We start from the raw sequence: 21,040 nt of genomic DNA on the forward strand, positions 1-21,040 counted from the left end.
TTCTGAGTGGCTTTTGTAACAATTTCCTGAGATTTCTCTTTTAGTTTGCTGATTTTCTTTTCAGCTCCAGTCTATTATTTTAACCAAACACTTTTTAAATTTAAATAACTATACTCTTATTTTTAGAAGTTCTAGCTAGTTCTTTTCCAGATATGCCTGTTCTTTTTCATAATGCCCATGTTTTATGCTTCCTTTTGTGTCCACTGCTCTAAAACATACATCGTTAATGGTGAGTTTTAGGTTGTTCCGTCAATCCTTCTGGGGTGTTGTTGGTTTTGTTTTTGTTTTAGAAAAGAGTCTTCTAATTGTTTCCTTTTGTAATACGCCTGCAGTTTGTAATTGTTTATTATGAGAACATCTTCAGTAAGGATCATTGCCTTTTCCTGTGGTGCTCCCACAAATTATTAGTAACTTTCCTCTATTTTGGAGCATAAGGGCAGAGCATATTGAGGTTTGCATTTAGAGGCATAGTCTACCAGAAATCCCTCTTCCTGATCCTGAAGTCTTGTTTCTTATTTTTACCTGTCTCAAGAATTTTCTGGCCGGGTGCCGTGGCTCACGCCTGTAATCCCAGCACTTTGGGAAGCCAAGGCGGGTGGATCACCTGAGGTCGGGAGTTTGAGACCAGTCTGGCCGACAATGGTGAAACCTCTTCTTTACTAAAAATACAAAAATTAGTCAGGCGTGGTGGCAGGCGCCTGTAATCCCAGCTACTGGGCAGGTTGAGGCAGGAGAATCGCTTGAACCCGGGAGGCGGAGATTGCAGTGAACCAAGATTATGCCATTGGACTCCAGCCTGGGGGACAAGAGCGAGACTTCGTCTCAAACAAACAAAAAAAAGTAATTTTCTGAAAATAGAATATTCCATTGAAAGATGTCTTTGTGAAATTACATATGAACTATTTCATAAAAATTAAGGAAAAAGAAGACTGTACTGGATTTCTACTGCTTGGTGTTCTCATTCATTTTTGAGTCATACTTTTTTTTTTTTTTTTTGCATTTCCATGAAATCTTTCTTATTAGAGATGGAGTGTGGCGGCTTTCGTGGCTCACACTTCCCAACTGAAAGAGCTGACACCTCACCCTCCGAAAGCACTAGAAGTTTACCATCTCCTTTCTCATCCCAGTTCTAGGAAGGAATACCATAGTAGCTTTTCAACTTTCTACCCATCATCCCCATCCCTGTTCCCTGCATCCCCTAAGCAGACACATGTCTACTCACACAGAGGGGCCATGCTGATTCTCAGGAAGCCCTGGTTGGTTGGAACAGTGTGTGGTTGTTTATTTTTCTAACAGGTCCAGGAGGCCAAGGTGACCGAAGTGAAAATCAACGAGGCCCGAGAGCACTACCGGCCAGCAGCTGCCAGGGCCTCACTGCTCTACTTCATCATGAACGACCTCAGCAAGATCCATCCAATGTACCAGTTTTCTCTCAAGGTGACTTATACCTGGAGTTTCTTGCCTGGTTATAATAAAGCAGTGTCATATTGCCAATGCAGCTCTCTGTGAGAGCTTATCCATGTCAAATCATTAGCTATGGCAGGTCTGTAAGATCAAAGCCAGGAGAGCAGCTATGTTACCTTCAGACATCTCTTACCATCCTCATCTCTTTAATTGGGTCTTACATGACTCATGGGTAATTTTGACTAGAACAGAACAGGACACCACAGCAAGTCTTGGCTCATTCTTTCAGTAGGCACACATGATATGGTGGGTACTATGCTTACTGAATGTGTGGAAGATGATACCGAAGAAATATGAGAAGTGATCCCTGTCCCCAAATAACTTAAAATATAATAGACAATCAAATGTGTCACTTGTATTGATTAAAGTCCAAAGCAGGCAATAATAATACACCAACTTTAAATTAGTTTTCTTATGACCCTAATATCCCCAAAGCTCCTGCCTTATGATTGTTGAAATATTCCTAAAACCAAAGATGTTAGCAAATTGTAAAAGCTGACTAAACTTATCTTACTCATGAAAAAATAAAGACCTATAAATTTTTAGTGCATCTCTGAAAGTACATCTTTCTCCCCTAGGGCATTCACCAAAAGACCACAGTTGAAGAGGCATTAGGAGGTAGTGAAGCATTTCTAAACCTCTTTGGTTTGACCCAAGAAAGAAGACAAGCATACATATATACACAGAGAAAGAGGAGAGACCATATGTATATAGACACATGGAGATTTCACATACACGCAGTCACACACACACACACACACAGAGAGAGAGAGAGAGAGAGAGAGCGCACACCCTTCAGATCTGTGAAGTGTTTTCAGCTAAACCACCATGTGGAGACCAAGATGGCGGGGATGGTGACGCGCAGATGAGAAATCAGAGGGCCTCCAGTTCCTGGGGCTCATTTGGTTGAAGATGGCATTTAATCATTTCCCAATCTTTTTCTTTTAACTCAGAGTCTCTGCAGATCGGATGAACTGTGTTTATAATATTTTATGTTTTTAAAAGAAACCCAATACTTGGCCTCATATTTCGTTTAAGGCGACACAGGAAAGAATTATAAAATCTTTTAAAACAGCATAAAAGTTGGCATGATAAGCCTAATAACCGTAGGATCACCTCCCTAGTTCCAAGAGTAGTTGAAATTTACTATAGGTATCCATCAGAAGCCTACCACAGTGACTCTTTCTGAAAACAAGAAATTAGATGAGGCCCATGACAATCTGTGTTCAAAAGCATGTTGTAAGATATTTGGCAGCAACAGTGTCCGGATATAGGAAGTTCTGAAGCTCCATTTTTAAAGTTGGGGAGTTGGAGTTTGGGTCACCGTACCAATATTAAGAATTGCAAAAACAGCTGTTCATTGACCAACCTGATCATTAAAAGCAAGTTTAACTGCTTTATGATAAGTAGCTGAAGTAAGGGTGTTCAAAACCATCGAAACCACAATGCATTTAGAAGCCTTCTCTGATTTGAAGGAAAATGGACCACTGTAGTTTCCATGGTCTTGGCTTTTGTCTGGGGTTAGATTTTGCGGTTCCCCTTCCTGGCAAAGAAAGAAGAGGTTCTCTTAGAATATGGAAACCCCAGATAGGCCAACGTGGCAGGAACTGTTCATCCCAGCTTTCAAAAGTCTTTTGAGCAGGAATATATTAAAATGTGTGTGTGTGTGTGTGTGTGTGTGTGTGTTTACACATGCAAAAACTCTTCAAGAGCCAGGTTTTGAACTTGGAAGTTTATAACATAGTTAAGATGGAACTTAAGTGGCAGTAAAGTAATTTTTCTTCAGGATTTAGCCAAAGGCAAGGCAAAGGTTAAAAAGACACATTCACAGGGTGCCTCAGAGGGAAAGACACCTCACTGGGGTCTCCTGCAGATTGATGGGAGGCCCAGCTCTCTGTATTGTGTGCATTCTGCAGAGAGACATGGCTGGGGGAATAACACTTCTCAAAATAGAAGAAGCTTGCATCAGATAGGCGGAGGCGAAAATAACACAGCATTGGTCTCAAATCGGAAGCCTAACAGCCTATTGTCCTGTTTTCTTTGGTCCTTGGAGGACTTTTCAAGTACTTTAATTGGTTGCCAGCATTGAAAAATGAGGAGAAGTTATGTAAGTTCCAAATTATGGCTTCTCGTGAAGGTTTGGAAGATTGACAACGCTGAGCTCACATCCCACGTGGCGTGATTTTGCTGGAGCCAAGGGATGCTGTCCCCCCTAGACTGGCATGTGCCTCCAGTGTTGCCACAGTCCTTGTGCCTCCCTGTTTGGTATTAGACACCTGGCCCCTGAAGGCATTGAGTTTGATACCCTCGGTCTAGAGCATTGCTCATACTTTGCCTAAGTTCTTTTAGGCATTGGCAGGACACAGTCATCCATCCAACAAATATTATTTTAGTGCTCACTATATGTGAAGAGATGGGCTAGATTTGGGGACATGGAAGAGAGTGAGTAAGGCCCGGGTCCCACTATATGTGCTCATAACCTGGTAAAAAGATGAAAAATACCAAACATATGAGACAATGGATAAAGGCCCTACAAAAAATTACGAAAGCTGCTGAATATATGTGAAGGTAGTTTGAGTCAATGATAAGACCCCGTTGGCAGGAGAAGGAACCTTCTGGAGAATGCTGTGGAAGTGGGATCAGGCCCAGCACCAGAGCTGTTCTGACACCAGAAGTAAGAAGAAGAAGCTTTTTGGGTTTTGTTTCTTGTTTTAGGACAGAAAAGAAAAAGAGAGCCAAAGTTAGTTTAATGTAAGGAAAATGCTAAATGTACCTAAGTTTTAAATTATTTTTAATATCTTTTCCTGAATTGTGAATCACTTTGTTTAAACTTAAATAACTAGAGCTTCTTTACTGATTACTGCTATTTTGATAAAGAGAGAGCTTTAGGGAACAGCCATAGTAACTGCCAGGAGAAAGCTCTCCACTCTGTCTCTATGAAACTGTTCTGGAATCTTCCCAAACCGCTCTCTGTGGTGCTGGGGGGACATTATCAGCCTCTAATGAGCTATTCTTCCTATCTAAAATCTGTCAAGCAAAGGTAACCATCACAATGGATTAGGTTGAACATGGGCAGAAGATTTTGCAAAGATCATTAAAACTAAATAAAGAAGAAAGGCTGCAAAGGCTTTGTTAACAAGAAACACCCTGGAACCATGGAATGGAGAGAGAAATTCACATTTTCCTACTTTGCAAATGAAGAGATATTGAGACTCAAATCTTATCTGGTTTCCATTAATGTTCAGATACTTGGTGGTGTTAGAAAGACTTAAGATTTTTTTTTTTCTTATCGAAGCCACAAAAGGAAAATAGAGAAAAGGCTGGAAATTTGCATAACCCCAAATTGAAAAGTTTCAATTTTATCTTCGCTTGTATTTTCTTCTGTTCTGTTTTTGTTGTTGTTGTTTTGTTTTGTTTTGTTTCTTAGGTTATTTTGAGACAGGGTCTCACTCTGTTGCCCAGGCTGGAGTGCAGTGGCACTAGCATAGCTCATTGCAGCCTCAAACTCCCGCTTCAGCTTCCCAAGTAGCTAGAACTACAGGTGTGTGCCACCATGCCTGGACAATTTAATTTTTTATAGAGACACGGCCTCGCCACCTTGCACAGGCTGGTTTTGAACTCCTGGCCTCAAGTGATCCTCTCAGCTCTACCTCCTAAAGTGCTGAGATTACAAGAATGAACCACTGCACCTGGCCTTGGCTTTTATTTTCTTTGTTTGTTCTATTCACATCACATTTAAAATGTAACATTCCAAATATTTACTTTTTTAAATAGTCAATATCTAAATTTAAAACAATGGAAAACTGATTAACATGATTTTTATATTAGATTATGCACATAATGTATAGTTCAGAAGATGTAACCAAAGCAGGCTATGCGCCCCACATTGCAGGAAGGGTCCATGAGAAAGGAGGCTGCCTGCAAGGACTCACTCGTCTTATCACTGCAGAGGCATATATGCTTATAGCTATGTGATAATTCACATGAGCAAACTAAGAAAAGATAATAGCTGTTTTCTTGTTACCATTGTCCTTCTTGGCAGGATATTTTGGGAAGACATTTCTTTGTTTTTTTGTTTTGTTTTTCTTTTTGAGACAGAGTCACTCTGTCGCCCAGCCTGGACTGCAGTGGCACCACCTGGGCTCGCTGCAAACTCCACCTCCCAGGTTCAAGCGATTCTCCCACCTCAGCCTCCCGAGTAGCTAGAATTACAGGCATGCACCACCATACCTGCTAATTTTTGTGCTTTTAGTAGAAACAGCGTTTCACCGTGTTGGCCAGGCTGGTCTCAAATTCCTGACCTCAGGTGATCCACCCACCTTGGCATCCCAAAGCACTGTGATTACAGGCATGAGCCACCATGCCTGGCCTTGGGAAAAAATTTCTATGGGCTGGAAAACGATCACATTCTTCTCAGGTAAGACCACCAATATATAGTAAGAGGGCTGTGTACCTTACCAGTTTCCTGCTTTCTGTACCCAGGCCTTCAGTATCGTCTTCCAGAAGGCTGTGGAGAGGGCTGCTCCTGACGAGAACCTCAGGGAGCGGGTGGCCAGCCTAATAGACAGCATAACCTTCTCTGTGTACCAGTACACCACTCGCGGGCTCTTCGAGCGTGATAAGCTGACCTACCTTGCCCAGCTAACCTTTCAGGTAAAAATGGATTGAAGAAGTTTCCAGAAAACAGGTTATTTTTAGTGCCCAGACAGCAGGTGTTAAGAAACTTTCTTCTTTAAACATCACTTCCCACAGCATGTCCAGACTGTCTTTGGATAGAGGCATCACACAAGAAGGTCCAATATGGTGTATGCATCTGCCCCCACCATTTCCCACTTGTGGCAGACATACTTAATCCATCATTGTACTTTTTCTTGCTGATCCTGGATGATCTAAGATCTTCCTCAGCACAGCCCTCCAGCAGCCACTACCAATCAATCAAAACGGGCGCTGAAGATGAAACTAGATGAAACCATACCAATAACTAGATGCTTTTTGAAATGCTGTAAGAAACTTGGTAGAGTATCCATCATTGTTTATTTACCTTTAGATTGCAAGTTTACTGATGCAGCCATCCCCTGCGATAAGAAATTGCGCAGGTCTTTCCACAACTGTAGCAGCCTTGGCCTTAGAAAGTTTTTAGTAACGTTGATTCTCAGGGGTTTGGGAAGCAGGGATTTCCGATGTTGCTGCATCTTTAAGAAGAAACCTTTGTCTTCTAGTTATTCTCAACATCAAAAAACCGTGAAAATTTACTTCCTTCTTCTTCTTTTTTTTTTTTTTTTTTTTTGAGATGGAGTCTCATTCTGTTGTCTAGGCCGGAATGCAGTGGTGTGATCCTGGCTCACTGCAACCTCCACCTCCCCAGTTCAAGTGATTCTCCTGCCTCAGGCTCCCAAGTAGCTGGGATTACAGATGTGCACCACCATGCCAAGCTAATTATTATTATTATTATTATTATTTTCCTGTATTTTGAGTAGAGACGGAATTTCACCATGTTGGCCAGGCTCGTCTTGAACTCCTGACCTCAGGTGATCCACCCACCTCGGCCTCCCAAAGGGCTGGGATTACAGGTGTGAGCCATTGCATCCAGCCTCATTTACTTCCTTTTACATGTCCCTCTAATCATTTAGAATTTGAATTTTTTCCAATATGTAGCACAGACTAATTATCTCAAAGGTCCTTTCCAATTCCAAAAGTCAGATATCCCATCATCACTTGTGTGCTGACTCTGTTTGCACCTTTCAGGGTCTGCCTGAGTTCATGGGTAAGTGTTGCTGTGCCTCATCCCTCACCCCCTGTATTCCCCACTCCAGCCCAGCTGACAGCTTGGCCTTTGCAAAAAAAGAAATGTGGGCCCCACCTCTCAGTGTGAACCATGAGCTCAAACCAAGCCAAATCCTTTTCTCTCCCCTGTACACAGCTCACTAATTCCCATTTCAAGTCTCTGCTTTTTCCGTCTCCTACTCCATGGAACGTCTCCTCTTCTGTGAAAACACCCCATCTCTTAGCTTCTCCAAGACCCAATCCAAAACTACTTATAGGAAAGACACATGCACACGTATGTTTATTGCAGCACTATTTACAATAACAAAGGCTTGGAACAACCCAAATGCCCATCAATGATAGACTGGATAAAGAAAAGGTGGCACATATACACCATGGAATACTATGCAGCCATGGAAAAGAATGAGTTCATGTCCTTTGCAGGGACATGGATGAAGCTGGAAACCATCATTCTCAGCAAACTAACACAGGAACAGAAAACCAAACACCACACGTTCTCACTCATAAGTGGGAGTTGAACAATGAGAACACATAGACACAGGGAGGGGGACAACACACACCAGGGCCTGTTGGGGGGTGGGAGGGAGAGCATTAGGACAAATACCTACTGCACAGTGGGCTTAAAACCTAGATGACGGGTTCACAGGTGCAGCAAACCACCATGGCACATGTATATCTATGTAACAAACCTGCACGTTCTGCACATGTATCCCAGAACTTAAAGTAAAAGAAAATAAACTACTTACAGAAAGTGTAGTCAAATTAGTTTCTTCCTGCCCTTCACTTGCTGATAACTCCTCTCTTCTGTAACTCCTTTAGCATTATGGATTCCTATTCGCATTTCTAGCTGCCATATATTCATACGTCACTTTGACATTCTCCTCAGATCATGTCATTTGTATGCGTCATCTGCTCAATTAGATTGCAGAAACATACTCCATGGCATTTATGATTGATATGTCATAAATGCTTATTAACCAAGATATAGTCACTCACCGCGTGCAGTTAAGTCAATCCGATGTTTGGGGTGAAAATAGATAGACACGGAAGTAATGTGTGTGAATATGCACTTCCTTCCACTCTACCCTCACTGAACAACCAAAATTGATGGGCAAACTCTAGTATTAGAGGCGGTAATAATTATACTGAGTAACAACCCCTAAGGTTTCTAGGACTCTGGCTACAAGCTAAAGAAATGCAGTGTCATTTCTCCACGTTGCAGATTCTCCTCATGAACCGAGAAGTCAATCCAGCGGAGTTGGATTTCCTGCTTCAATCTCCAGTGCAGACAGGCACCGCCAGCCCCGTGGAGTTCCTCTCACATCAGGCGTGGGGAGCTGTCAAGGTGAGTATTGACCCCTAGAAAAAAGCCGAGCTGTCATCTCTCAGAGTTTACCTCTGACACTGGTCCCCATGAAGTCAGCAGGGCTCTCTTTTGGAGTTCAAGCACGGAGCTGTGTTAAACATGGGCACATCCCGTTCCTTGTGTCCCCACAGCAAGCTCATCTTTCCTGGGCCTGCAAAGAAGCAGCAGGTGTATGCTGGTGTATGAGGGCTCTGCCTCCAGGGTGTGAGGAAACAGGAAGTTCCCATGAGCTCCCCTGAGTCAGCTGAGCTGCTTTTCACCTACCAGGGCATAAGGCTGGAACATGGGCTCCTCGGTGAGTCCCTGGGGTTGATGTAGAGAGGCTGCCACAGCATTTCCATAAAACAGCAGGTGCCAGGGCTGTATTCAGGCATCTGAATCCTAACTCAGACTCAAAGCAGGAAAGCATTTCAGCCTGGGATACTCAGCAATTAATAACAGCTCTTATACATTGAGTGCCTTGGAAATGCGTTACCTTATTTAATTCTCATATCCACCTGGGCAATAGGTATTATTTGTTCCTGTTTAACACAGGAGGAAACAGGTCCCACGCTTACCAGAAGCCCAGGACACAAATTTTGGTCTGCCTGATGGCGGAGCCTATTTTCATTCCATGTCATGCAGCTTAGTTTAGCTGCGATTCTCTGAGTGCTGACAAGATCACAAACTCTAAGGTTCTTTCAGTAGGTACTATGCCTGCAATTCACAGATCCTGACACCATGCCTGGCAGGGAATGCTGGGTGAGGCAATGCCAGCTCGCTCCGGAGTCCAAGCCTGCACTCCCTGTGCAGGCATGGTTGAATGAGCACCCATAACAGGCGTCAGCGCCATGTGAGGAATAACATCTGCATAAGACGAATCTTGTTTATGATCTCCCGTGTTTATTGCATTTTATAGATGTTTAGCAGCACAAAGAAGTAGAAGAGTAAAGTCATATGATTGGCTTGCTTTCTCTTTTTTTTTAATTAACATGGTTTATTTTGAGACAATGATTCATATGCAATTTTAAGAAATAATACAGAGATATCCCTTGTACCCAGTTTTCCACAATGGTAACATCTTGCAATACTATAGTACAAGAACACATCTGGGAAATTGTCATTGATACAATCCAGAAAGTTCCGTCATTAAAAGGACCTCTCATGTTGGCCTTCTATAACCACAACAACATCTTCCCTTACCCAGTTCCCAATAGCTACCAACCATGAATCTGTTCTCCATTTGTATAATTTTCTGTCATCTCAAGGATGTTACATAAATGGAATTATACAGCATATAACCATGTGGGATTGGTGTGCTCATTTAGCATGATTCCCTCGATATCCATCCAAGTAGTTTTACTTTATAACTAAAACCTAGAACTTAATTATTTATATACCTGCTGTCCCCTTCAAGGGAGTCATCTCAGGAAATTCTAGGCTCATTCCATTAATGCAACCATTGCTCAAAGATAGTTTTCTAACTTCTTTTTCAGAGCCTGTATTGTTTTAACCAACTTTAGGACTGTATCTAAATCAAGAGTTGCCTCGCTTTTTCTGCAAAAGGCCACTTAGTAAATGTCACCATCTTCCCATCGTCACATGGCTGTCTTCCCTCGCGAGTCTCTGTCTCTCTGCTTCTTATAAGGGCACCAGTTATATTGGATTAGGGCCCACACTAGTGGCTCCATCTTAACTTGATTACATCTACAAAGACCCTATTTCCAAATAAGTTCACATTCACAAGTCTGGGAGGTTAGTTCTTCAGTATACATTTTACTTTGGAGGGACACAGTTCACTCCATAGCAATTATGAGGGCCACTTAGACTTCGCAGGCCAGACTCTGTAGCAGCTACTCAACTCTGCCAAAGCCATACACAGTATGTAAATGAGTGGACATGGCTGAGTTCCAATAAAACTTTATTGACAAAAACAGGTGGTGGGCTGGATTGGGCCTGCAAGCTGTAGTTTGCCAATCTCTGATCTAAATAATAAAGTTGTAATTTGATTTTTATTTACTTTTATTTGTCATTCTGGGCCCAATCTGGTGAATGAGAAGGGAAATAATATCCTGGGGAAAAAATAAGGGGGAACTCCATTCGCAACAGAAACCCAAATTACAAAGTTATGAAATGCTGGAGAATGATTACAATAAATGCCGAGAAGTGGAAACCATCCATTTTCCTGGGCTGCATAAGATACAAATGAATACACACACTTTACAGTAGCACTGTCCAAAAGAAATATAATGCAAACCACTTAAGTATTTTAAATTTTCTATAGCTGCATTAAAAAATGCTTTTAAAAATGAAAAAAATTGACCAGGCATGATGGCTCACGTCTGTAGTCCCAGCACTTTGGGAGGCCAAGGTGGGCAGATCACCTGAGGTCAGGAGTTTAAGACCAGCCTGGCCAACATGGTGAAACCCTGTCTCTACTAAAAGTACAAAATTAGCCAGGTGTGGTGGCGCATGCTGTAATCCCAGCTACTTGGGAGGCTGAGGCTGGAGAATTGATTGAACCTGGGAGGCGGAGGTTGAAGTGAGCTATCGCGCCATTGCGCTTCAGCATGGGTGACAAGAGTGTAACTCAGTCTCAAAAAAAAAAAAAATGGATAAAATCAATTTTAGCAAGATATTTTCTTTAAGTCAATACTGCCAAAATATTATCTCAATATGCAGTTGTTATAAAATTATTACTGAGATATTTTGCATTTTTATACGAAGGCTTTGAAATCTGCTGAATATTTTTTAAACTTACAGCTCATCTCAATTCAGATGCCAAATTTTCATCCAAAACATTTCTATTGAGATTTCATAAAATTTAGAGTTAAAATGGTTGATTCATATGCCCAAGTTGTTCCAACAATCTTTAGAAGTTTCCAATTAATAAAACAAGTCCTGTTTTCTACACTTGAATTGTAAGACCATTAAAATTAAATGCAATTAAAATTTCAGTCTCTCAGTCCCACCCGCCACATTTCAAGTACTTGGGAGTCACTCGTGGTCAGTGGCTACCTTGTAGGACACTATGGCCCAGAGCTAGAGAACAATTTCTCGTGGTCTGATGCCTTTATGGAAAATAAGTTAGTTCTCTAAAGCAGTTCTGAATGAACCCCTCTGCAGAACTGGAGCAATGATGGAGATGAACTAATTAACACAGGCTCTGAAGTCAGACATCCCTGGATTCAAGTTCAAGTTTGTTCCTCTGAGCCTTGGTTTCCTCATCTGCAAAATGGTCATCGTAATACCTTCCTCACAAGGCTACGTAACATACAGAGCAGGCCGGGCGCGGTGGCTCAAGCCTGTAATCCCAGCACTTTGGGAGGCCGAGACGGGCGGATCACGAGGTCAGGAGATCGAGACCATCCTGGCGAACATGGTGAAACCCCGTCTCTACTAAGAAATACAAAAAACTAGCCGGGCGAGGTGGCGGGCGCCTGTAGTCCCAGCTACTCGGGAGGCTGAGGCCGGAGAATGGCGTGAACCCGGGAGGCGGAGCTTGCAGTGAGCTGAGATCCGGCCACTGCACTCCAGCCTGGGCAAGAGAGGGAGACTCCGTCTCAAAAAAAAAAAAAAAAAAAAAAAAAAAAAAAAGATACAGAGCAAACGCCAAACCAATGGAAGCTGATTGGTTATGGTTGCTGTATTTGTTTCCTAGAGGTGTTCTAACAAAGTACTACAAATGGTGTGGCTTAAAACAACAGAAATCTGTTCTCTCACAGTCGTGGAGGCTGAAAGCTGAAATTAAGGTGTCGGTGGGGCCACGCTCCCTCCAGAGGCTTTAGGGAAGGATGTTTCCTCGCCTCTTCCAGCTTCTGGTAGCCCCCGGTATCTTTTGCTTTGTGGCAGCATAACTCCAGGGTCTGCCTCCATGTTCACATCTTCACGTGGCTGTCTTCCCTCTGTGAGTCTCTGCCTTTCCGCTTCTTTTTTTTTTTTTTTTTTTTTGAGACAGAGTCTTGCTCTGTCACCAGGCTGGAGTGCAGTGGTGAGATCTCGGCTCACTGCAACCTCCGCCTCCCGGGTTCAAGCGCTTCTCCTGCCTCAGCTTCCCAAGTAGCTGGGATTACAGGCGTGCGCCACCACACCCAGCTAATTTTTATATTTTTAAGAGAAATGGAGTTTCACCATGTTGGTCTTGATCTCTTGACATCATGATCCGCCTGTCTCGGCCTCCCAAAGTGCTGGGATTACAGGCATGAGCCACTGCACCTGGTCCTTTCCACTTCTTATAAGGCCACCAGTCCTATTCGATTAGGGTCCACACTAGTGACTTCATTGTGACTTGATTACATCTCCAAAGACCCTATTTCCAAATTTCCTCAATATATATTTTGGGGGGACACAATTCACCCCACAACAATTATGATGATTAATCGCCCAGCTATCTGGTGTCTACGTGTTGTCGTTGATATGGATTGTACCACGTAGAATTTGTCCAAAGAAGGAAGAACTTTCAGGACCTGTGAGTTGTGCAGTTGGACCAAGTCCAGTTGCCGCCCTTTTTTTTTTTTTTTTTTTTTTTTTTGAGACGGAGTCTTGCTCTGTCGCCCAGGCTGGAGTGCAGTGGCCGGATCTCGGCTCACTGCAAGCTCCGCCTCCCAGGTTCACGCCATTCTCCTGCCTCAGCCTCCCGAGTAGCTGGGACTACAGGCGCCCGCCACCTTGCCCGGCTAGTTTTTTGTATTTTTTTAGTAGAGACAGGGTTTCACCGTGTTAGCCAGGATGGTCTCGATCTCCTGACCTCGTGATCTGCCCGTCTCGGCCTCCCAAAGTGCTGAGATTACAGGCTTAAGCCACCGTGCAGTTGCCGCTCTTTATATTACCCCACAAAGCCCTCTGCTGCAAAAGTTACAAGGAATAAATGATTCACAAGCACTCTTCAGTGCTTTCATTTTACAAAGCTCCACCCAAAACCTACGTACAATTTCGTTTCGTTCCTCTTTTAACAAAATGGATTGTTTGGTTCGCCTTGCCTTGCTTCACTTTGCTTTTTTGTTTTGTTTTGTGGGCGAAGCTCATCTGGCTGTTCAAAGGCTTTTGCCAACTAGAGGAGCTTTATCTCTCGATATGAATTTGTTAGGAAGAGCAGCAAAGTCCAGACCCATCCAACTCAAGCACAGCACAGGATGTGAGCAGGTGAAACACAGTACATTATGTAGAACTCATTGCCAAAGCCTTTGATGAAGGCTCTTTTTAAGTGTTTGGCTGGGTTTTAGCCTAAAGAAACAAAAAAAGGATAATTGAATAGGACATGATTTAAAAAAAAAAAAAATTAAGCATTCTGTCTCATGAGGAAGACTAATTGCCTTGTTTCCCCAGAAGAACTAATAAGCAGGTAATGAATAAAATCTTTGTGATAAAATACTGCTTTTATTAATGTCCTTTGTAAGGGTTTTTTAGGTCCTATCAAATGCAGAACTTTCAGGTAATGGGCATATTCTGTTGTTCATTAGAAAATCTCATCTGCAATGAAGGCCTTTGTTAGCCTTTGAAAAGGCCCCTCACTACCACTCTGGTTGCCAATTTAGCTCAGTTGTATTTTGCTACACAGTCCAAAGTAATTAGGTTAATTAGTCATTCCCATTTAGCTTATTAGAAGGCTAGAAATCCCTTTTCCTCATTTGGAAGATTAAATGTTGCAATTGTATTCAATCTAGAGCTTCAAGAAAGTGTGTTTCAGATCCAGCCCTGGCAGCTGGGAGCACTGATCACAGTGTAATTTGCCCAGTTTTGTGGAGACGCCAGAGGGGGTTGCAGGACTGCAGAAGGGTTAATAATGATGCAAACTGGGAAGAGGGGGTGAGTGGCTGCCTGGAAGAAGATGAAAGTCAGCTCTTCAGCACAGAGAGAAATAATTACAGCAGCTGCAGCTTTCTCAGCCTGTCAGGAGCCCTCCTGCTGGCCAGGCAGATGTCAAATCTTATTAACTGAGCATTTCCTAAGTGCCAGGCAGCACCCTGCTAGGTCTAAGGTGACAAAGAGGCCTACAAAAGTTCTTGCCCGCAGGGAGCTCACAGTCTTGTGGGAGTAACAGACAAGTAAACCAGCAGTTGCAATTCAATAGCCACATGAGCCCCCAAGGAAGGCAAAGGGAGAGCTTTGTAGCCTTCAAAGCACTTGTATCTACATTACAGTGTGAGATGTGGCAGACCGCATGACTTGGCCTCATTTTCCAAATGAAAAAAAAAACTCACAAGGGTTTTAAAACAGGTTCCAAGTCCATTGGCTCAAAAGTGTTGGTGCTGGGGCCAGAACTCCAGTCCCCCGGTGCCTCCTGCTCCACTCCCTCCACACACCACTCCACGTGACTTACCCGTACCAATGAAGGATCACTCCCTGCTGTAAGCGATCAGGGTGAAACTGGGAAGCCACAGAGCCCATGTAAAGGAATATGTAAAGCTGGGACGTGTATTCATTGCCACGGGACAAAAGCCTCCACAAGCCCCGGTCACATGCCTCTGTCCTTCTCCAGCTGTTCCTATCAGTGGTAAGGCAAAAGACTCTGCAGCAAACATGCTGCTTCCTATCAGGCCCTACACTCCCCTCCTCCTTGCTTTAGCTCTTCTCGATTCTTCCCCCCACCCAAAAAAAAAAATCCCTTTCCTTCTCTCTACCTCTATCTCTGCCCAGCAGAATTCTACATACCTACCAAGGCCTCCCTCATCTCCTTTCTCCCTAAGCTAGGACTGCAGGCTCCGTGAAAGGCTTGTGTTTTTTTGTTGCTGTTGTTTTTTCCTATTGTCTTTCCCAGTATCTGGCAGGTAGTAGGAACTGAATGAATGTCAAAAGAATGAATGAATGAATGAATTCGTCCAAATAGAAAGATGATATTGGGTTCCTAAAAACTCAAGGCACTGTGGTAGGTGCCTTAGACACAAAGTCTTGTCTAGCTTTTCACGTCATTGGGGAAACCAGGCATTCAGGCACAGTTGAGTAACGAAGGCAGGACTGCAGGTAATTAAGTATCTAAGTGAGTGATGTTGATGTAGGCACTCTAAAGAAATAGAACAGACCTCCTACACACACACGCCCAAAATATGGTTTCAACATCAAGACTGATGATGCTACATACATACTAAAAGGGTATGAGAAAGTTTATTACTCAGATAACGTGGTTTTCTAGGAAGAGCAGAGGAGCTCCCAAGCAGACTGCAAATGGCTTGAGAGTGCCAGAAAAGGAGACTGCCTTGAGTATTATGATGCTTCTGGGGTGGGGCCAGGGCAAGGGTGTCTGTGCATGGGCAGGGGCTTGCCTGGTACAACTTCCCTCCCGCACCAAAAGAGGCAGTGCCCAGGGCAGAAGAGGAAGAGGAAAGGATGAGATTTAAAAGCTATCAGCAGTCAAACATCTAAAAATGAAGTCAAACTCTTTATTAAAGATGTCAACTCTGCAAGTAGCTCTAAGTCAGGGGAGTCCAATCTTTTGGCTTCTCTAGGCTACATTGGAAGAAGAAGAATTGTCTTGGACCACACATAAAACACACTAACATTGGGGCCGGGCATGGTGGCTGATACCTGTAATCCTAGCACTTTGGGAGGTCGAGGTGGGTGGATCACCTGAGGTCAGGAGTTCAAGACCAGCCTGACCAATATGGTGAAACCCTGTCTCTTCTAAAAATACAAAAATTAGCCAGCCGTGGTGGCGGGCACCTGTAGTCCCAGCTACTCGGGAGGCTGAGGCAGGAGAATTGCTTGAATCTGGGAGGCGGAGGTTGCAGTGAGCCAAGATCGTGCCACTGTACTCCAGCCTGGGCGACAGAACGAGACTCCGTCTCAAAAACAAAACAAAACAAAAACACTAACACTAATGACAGTTGATGAGCTAAAAGTATATATATATATCACAAAAAAACTATAATGTTTCATGAAAGTTTATGAATTTGTGTTCGGCCGCCTTCAAAGCTATCCTAGGCCGCATACGGCCCAAGGGCAGTGGGTTGGACAAACCTGCTCTGAGTGGTTTACAAAAGGATGGGAGGTCTACATGTTCTGCATTAGGAAAGATGGCGCGAGGGAGGTTGCAGGTTTTGAACTGGTCTTTCACAGCTTGTAGAGCCTTAACATGTAACAATCGTGACCAGCACAAGAAAAGGAAGAAGTAGAATGTGGCAGAAAAGAAAACAGGACTTTACATACGGTGGAAGTAGTATGAACAAGGAAATGAGTTGGGAATGAGTCAGGCACATTTCCAAGGTTGGGGGCAGATATGCTCAGAGTGGGACCGAGTAGGAGGACACACAGCTTACTGGACAGATTGAAGAGAGGCACCACATGAAGAGATCTGGCTACCAAGTTATGCATTTGGACAGAATCCTTACAGAAATAGACAACCCATGGACATTTTAAAAGCTGGCGTTAACACAGAGTACATGAATAATTCTAGAAACATTTTGAGAGGTGAATTGACAGGGTTTGGTGGCACAGTGAGTTTGAGGAGGAAAGGGAGAAGTCACTAACTTTAGGTGTCCAAGCTTAAGACCAGAATAACCATAATGCCCCTTCTTGTCCCTCTTTTCCATGTACACGCTTACAGGCAGGTGTGGCTCAGTCTCTGCTGCTAATAATATTCCAAACATTTTATATGCTAAATCTTGTGTATTATTGGGGCACTTCGCTAAGCTGCCCAAAATTCTTCCTCTTCCTTGATTTTTCTTGGGGGACGATCCAAAGTTCTAGACAAGAGGATAAATGAGACAGAATTGTGCAGATAAGATCGTCTGGCCGCTCAGTCCCCCAACACAATGCAAATGGCAGCTTTCTGAAGAAACTGCCTTTCAGATTCTCTGAAATTTCCCAGGTACTTTCCTCAATGGAAGAATTCTGTAATCTGGATCAGGACATAGAGGGATCTGCTAAGAGCTGGAAAAAGTTTGTGGAGTCCGAATGTCCTGAGAAGGAGAAGCTCCCACAGGAGTGGAAGAACAAGACAGCCGTGCAGCGCCTCTGCGTGATGAGAGCCACGCGGCCCGACCGGATGACCTACGCCATGCGGTAGGAAACAGGGTGGTGGAAGGCCCAGCATAGGCACGGGGCAAGGGCAACCTCAGGACAGCCGGACCAGCAGGGCTGATCTCCAAAACCATGTGTATATAGTAGTTTCCTGGAGCTAGAGGGTGGGAATAGAAATTAACTAAATAGGCCAGGTGCGGTGGCTCACGCCTGTCATCCCAGCGCTTTGGGAGGCCGAGGCGGGTGGATCACAAGGTCAGGAGTTCAAGACCAGCCTGGCCAAGATGGTAAAACCCCGTCTCTAGTGAAAATACAAAAATTAGCTGGGCATGGTGGTGGGCACCTGTAATCCCAGCTACTCAGGAGGCTGAGGCAGCGAATTGCTTGAACCCGGGAGGCAGAGGTTGCAGTGAGCTGAGATCGCGCCACTACACTCCAGCCTGTTTGATAGAGTGAGACTCCATCTCAAAAAACAAAAAACAAACAAACAAAAAAAAAAACGGGAAATTAAATAGCCATAGCCATGAGGAATCTCATTGGTGTGATGTAAATGTTCTAAAACTGGGTTATGGTAAAGACTGTACAACTTGGTAAATGTATTAAAAGTTATTGAATAGTATACTTAAAATGGGAAAATCCTATGGTATGTCAATTATACCTCTTAATAAAGTTATTTTTAAAAGAAAAAAGAAGTTGTAGGCCATAGACTCTATACTGGATAGGAAAGGAGTGACTAGAGTAAGGTCATGATAGCAGAATACCAGGAAGGGCCTGGGCACAGTGGCTCATGCCTGTAATCCCAGCACTTTGGGAGGTCAAGGCAGCAGATCACTTAAGGTCAGGAGTTTGAGACCAGCCTGGCCAACATGGTGAAACCCCATCTCTACTAAAAATACAAAAAAAATTAGCTGGGCGTTGTGACACATTCCTGTACTCCCAGCTACTCAGGAGGCTGAAACAGGAGAATTGCTTGAACCTGGGAGGCAGAGGTTGCAGTGAGCCGAGATTGCACCACCGCACTCCAGCCTGGGCAACAGAGGGAGACTCCGTCTCAAGAAAAAAAAAAAAAAGAAAAAAAAAGAAAGAAGGAAAAATACCAGGGAGGCCAAGATACTGAAATTCCTCCATTCATAGTGGCCCCAGTACGGGCAAAGAATAGGTGAAGTCAGGTTAGATTGCTAAGGATAAAAGACTTTGGTCAAAGAGTGGGATGTTCCCATTTATGTTTCCTGACATTTAACAAGTTCCCAAATAATGGCAGCGATGAGCGTGTGGCCATAGAATTAGGTTACTAAAGGAGGAAGAAACAAAAATCACTTGAGCTGAGGTCACTAAGAATCTCCAGGATTGTCCGCATGGATGTTGATGTCACCCAGGCTGAAAGAGAAAAAGTCAGTGCAAGAGGAGAGTGACTGAAGGGGAACAGATGACACTGATGTACAGGGGCAGTGGTGACACAACCAGGGGAAATGAGCCTCTGAGGAGCCACAAGAGTGGGGAGGGGCCAGGCACAGTGGCTCACGCCTGTCATCCCAGCACTTTGTCAGGCTGAGGCAGGAGGATCACGAGGTCAGGGGTTCGAGACCAGCCTGGCCAACATGGTGAAACCCCGTCTCTACTAATAATACAAAAATTAGCTGGGCATAGTGGCATGCGCCTGTAGTGCCAGCTGCTCAGGAGGCTGAGGCAGGAGAATCACTTGAACCTGGGAGGCGGAGGTTGCAGTGAGCCAAGATCACGCTGCTGCACTCCAGCCTGGGCGACAGAGCGAGACTCTGTCTCAGAAATAAATAAATAAATAAAAAAGAGTCAGGAGGGAATGGCTTGAAAACAGTAGCGGGCAGTGAGCTGGACCCTGAGTCCGCGTGCCAATTCTAAGGCAGGTGTAGGAGAATGAGCCCAGTCAAGAAGGCTACAGGGAAAACAGTATTCCTGGGGGAGAGTGCAAATCTGTTAAGACCAGGAACTGGGTCAGATGTTCAACAAGTGGTTATAGCTATGAAGATTTGTTCAGCATAAAATGTGACACTTTGGACAGGAACACTGGTAAGTGGAGTAAGACGAAAGGAGAGAGAATAATAAAACATGAAAGAATAGGCTGGGTGCGTTGGCTCACGCCTGTAATCCCAACACTTTGGGAGGCTGAGGCAGGTGGATCATGAGGTCAGGATATCGAGATCATCCTGGCCAACATGGTGAAACCCCATCTCTACTAAAATACAAAAAAAAAAAAAAAATTAGCTGGGTGTGGTGGCGGGTGCCTATAGTCCCAGCTACTAGGGAGGCTGAGGCAGGGGAATCGCTTGAACCCGGGAGGCAGAGGTTGCAGTGAGCCGAGATTGTGCCACTGCACTCCAGCCTGGGGACAGAGCGACAATCTATCTCAAAAAAAAAAAAAAGAGAGGGAGAGAATAGTGTACTGTAGGGCTTTAAATCTTGGGCAAGGGTGGGAGATAGCAGGGAGAGAACATATGGAGGATTTAGCTTACCAGCTTTCTGAAGGCACTGCCGCTAACAGTGTCCTCATGGGTGGGGTGATGTGAGAAGCCACCAGGCTCCCCAGAGGGAGTCAGCAATGGCCTGCCTGGATGGGGCTTCAGAGGGAGCCCAGATCCAGGTGAGCAGCTCGGCAACTAGCAGCCCAAGGTTGTGTGTTGACTTAATAAGCAGTGAACTTGGAACCAGTCCCAGCTCTATAACTACCTAGCCCATGACCTTGAGCATGTTCTTTCATTTCTATAGGCCTCCATTTCTCAAATGTTACCATTTTGTGGCTGCTATATATGTATAAATATATGTGTGTTTTTTTTTCTGGCAGAGATTTCATTGAAGAGAAGTTAGGAAGCAAATACGTGGTGGGAAGAGCGCTAGATTTTGCAAATTCGTTGGAAGAATCGGGACCAGCCACTCCCATGTTTTTTATCCTGTCTCCAGGGGTGGACCCACTGAAGGATGTAGAAAGTCAAGGTGAGAAAGGCTTCCTCTTGGAGCCAGGGCTGCAGTTGTCCCGTGCACTTTCATTTTTGGGGTCTACTGATTTATCTCTTCTGGATTCAAGCTTCAAATACGCAACACTGCAAAACATACAGAAGTCAGGGTCATTGCTGAAATAAAATCAGAAGATCACCCACCAGGGAGAGAAAGAGCCACTCTGGGCTGTAAAAGGCAGAACTCACAGTCTCAATTTCATGAGGAGGCCTCATCCCCTCCACTCCTCCTCACCCATCCCCTTATCTTAGCCAGAGGAATCTTTCTGGAATACTAGTATGATCCTTCCACAGGGCCCCACAGTGTGGCGATTCCTCAAAGACCTAGAGGGAGAAATGCCATTCGACACAGCAATCCCATTACTGGTTATACACCCAAAGGAATAGAAATTATCTATTAACATTATAAGGATACACACATGTATGTGTTTGCTGTAGCACTATTCACAATAGCAAAGACATGGAATCAACCTAAATTCCCATTAATGATAGACTGGATAAAGAA

At 44.0% G+C, this 21,040-nt stretch overlaps 1 protein-coding gene across 1 annotated transcript in view; it reads left to right on the forward strand.

Moving 5' to 3' along the window:
* Positions 1 to 21,040, forward strand: part of DNAH9 (dynein axonemal heavy chain 9) — a 376,944-nt gene that overhangs the window by 293,660 nt on the left and 62,244 nt on the right. Inside the window, exons 57-61 of the mRNA XM_015118601.3 lie at positions 1,297 to 1,437; positions 5,947 to 6,117; positions 8,471 to 8,593; positions 17,397 to 17,590; positions 20,367 to 20,515. Of these exons, the coding sequence (XP_014974087.3) occupies positions 1,297 to 1,437; positions 5,947 to 6,117; positions 8,471 to 8,593; positions 17,397 to 17,590; positions 20,367 to 20,515 (778 nt within the window). The remainder of the gene's footprint in view (positions 1 to 1,296; positions 1,438 to 5,946; positions 6,118 to 8,470; positions 8,594 to 17,396; positions 17,591 to 20,366; positions 20,516 to 21,040) is intronic.

The sequence above is a fragment of the Macaca mulatta genome, chromosome 16, assembly GCF_049350105.2.
Source record: "Macaca mulatta isolate MMU2019108-1 chromosome 16, T2T-MMU8v2.0, whole genome shotgun sequence".
Lineage (NCBI taxonomy): Eukaryota > Metazoa > Chordata > Mammalia > Primates > Cercopithecidae > Macaca > Macaca mulatta.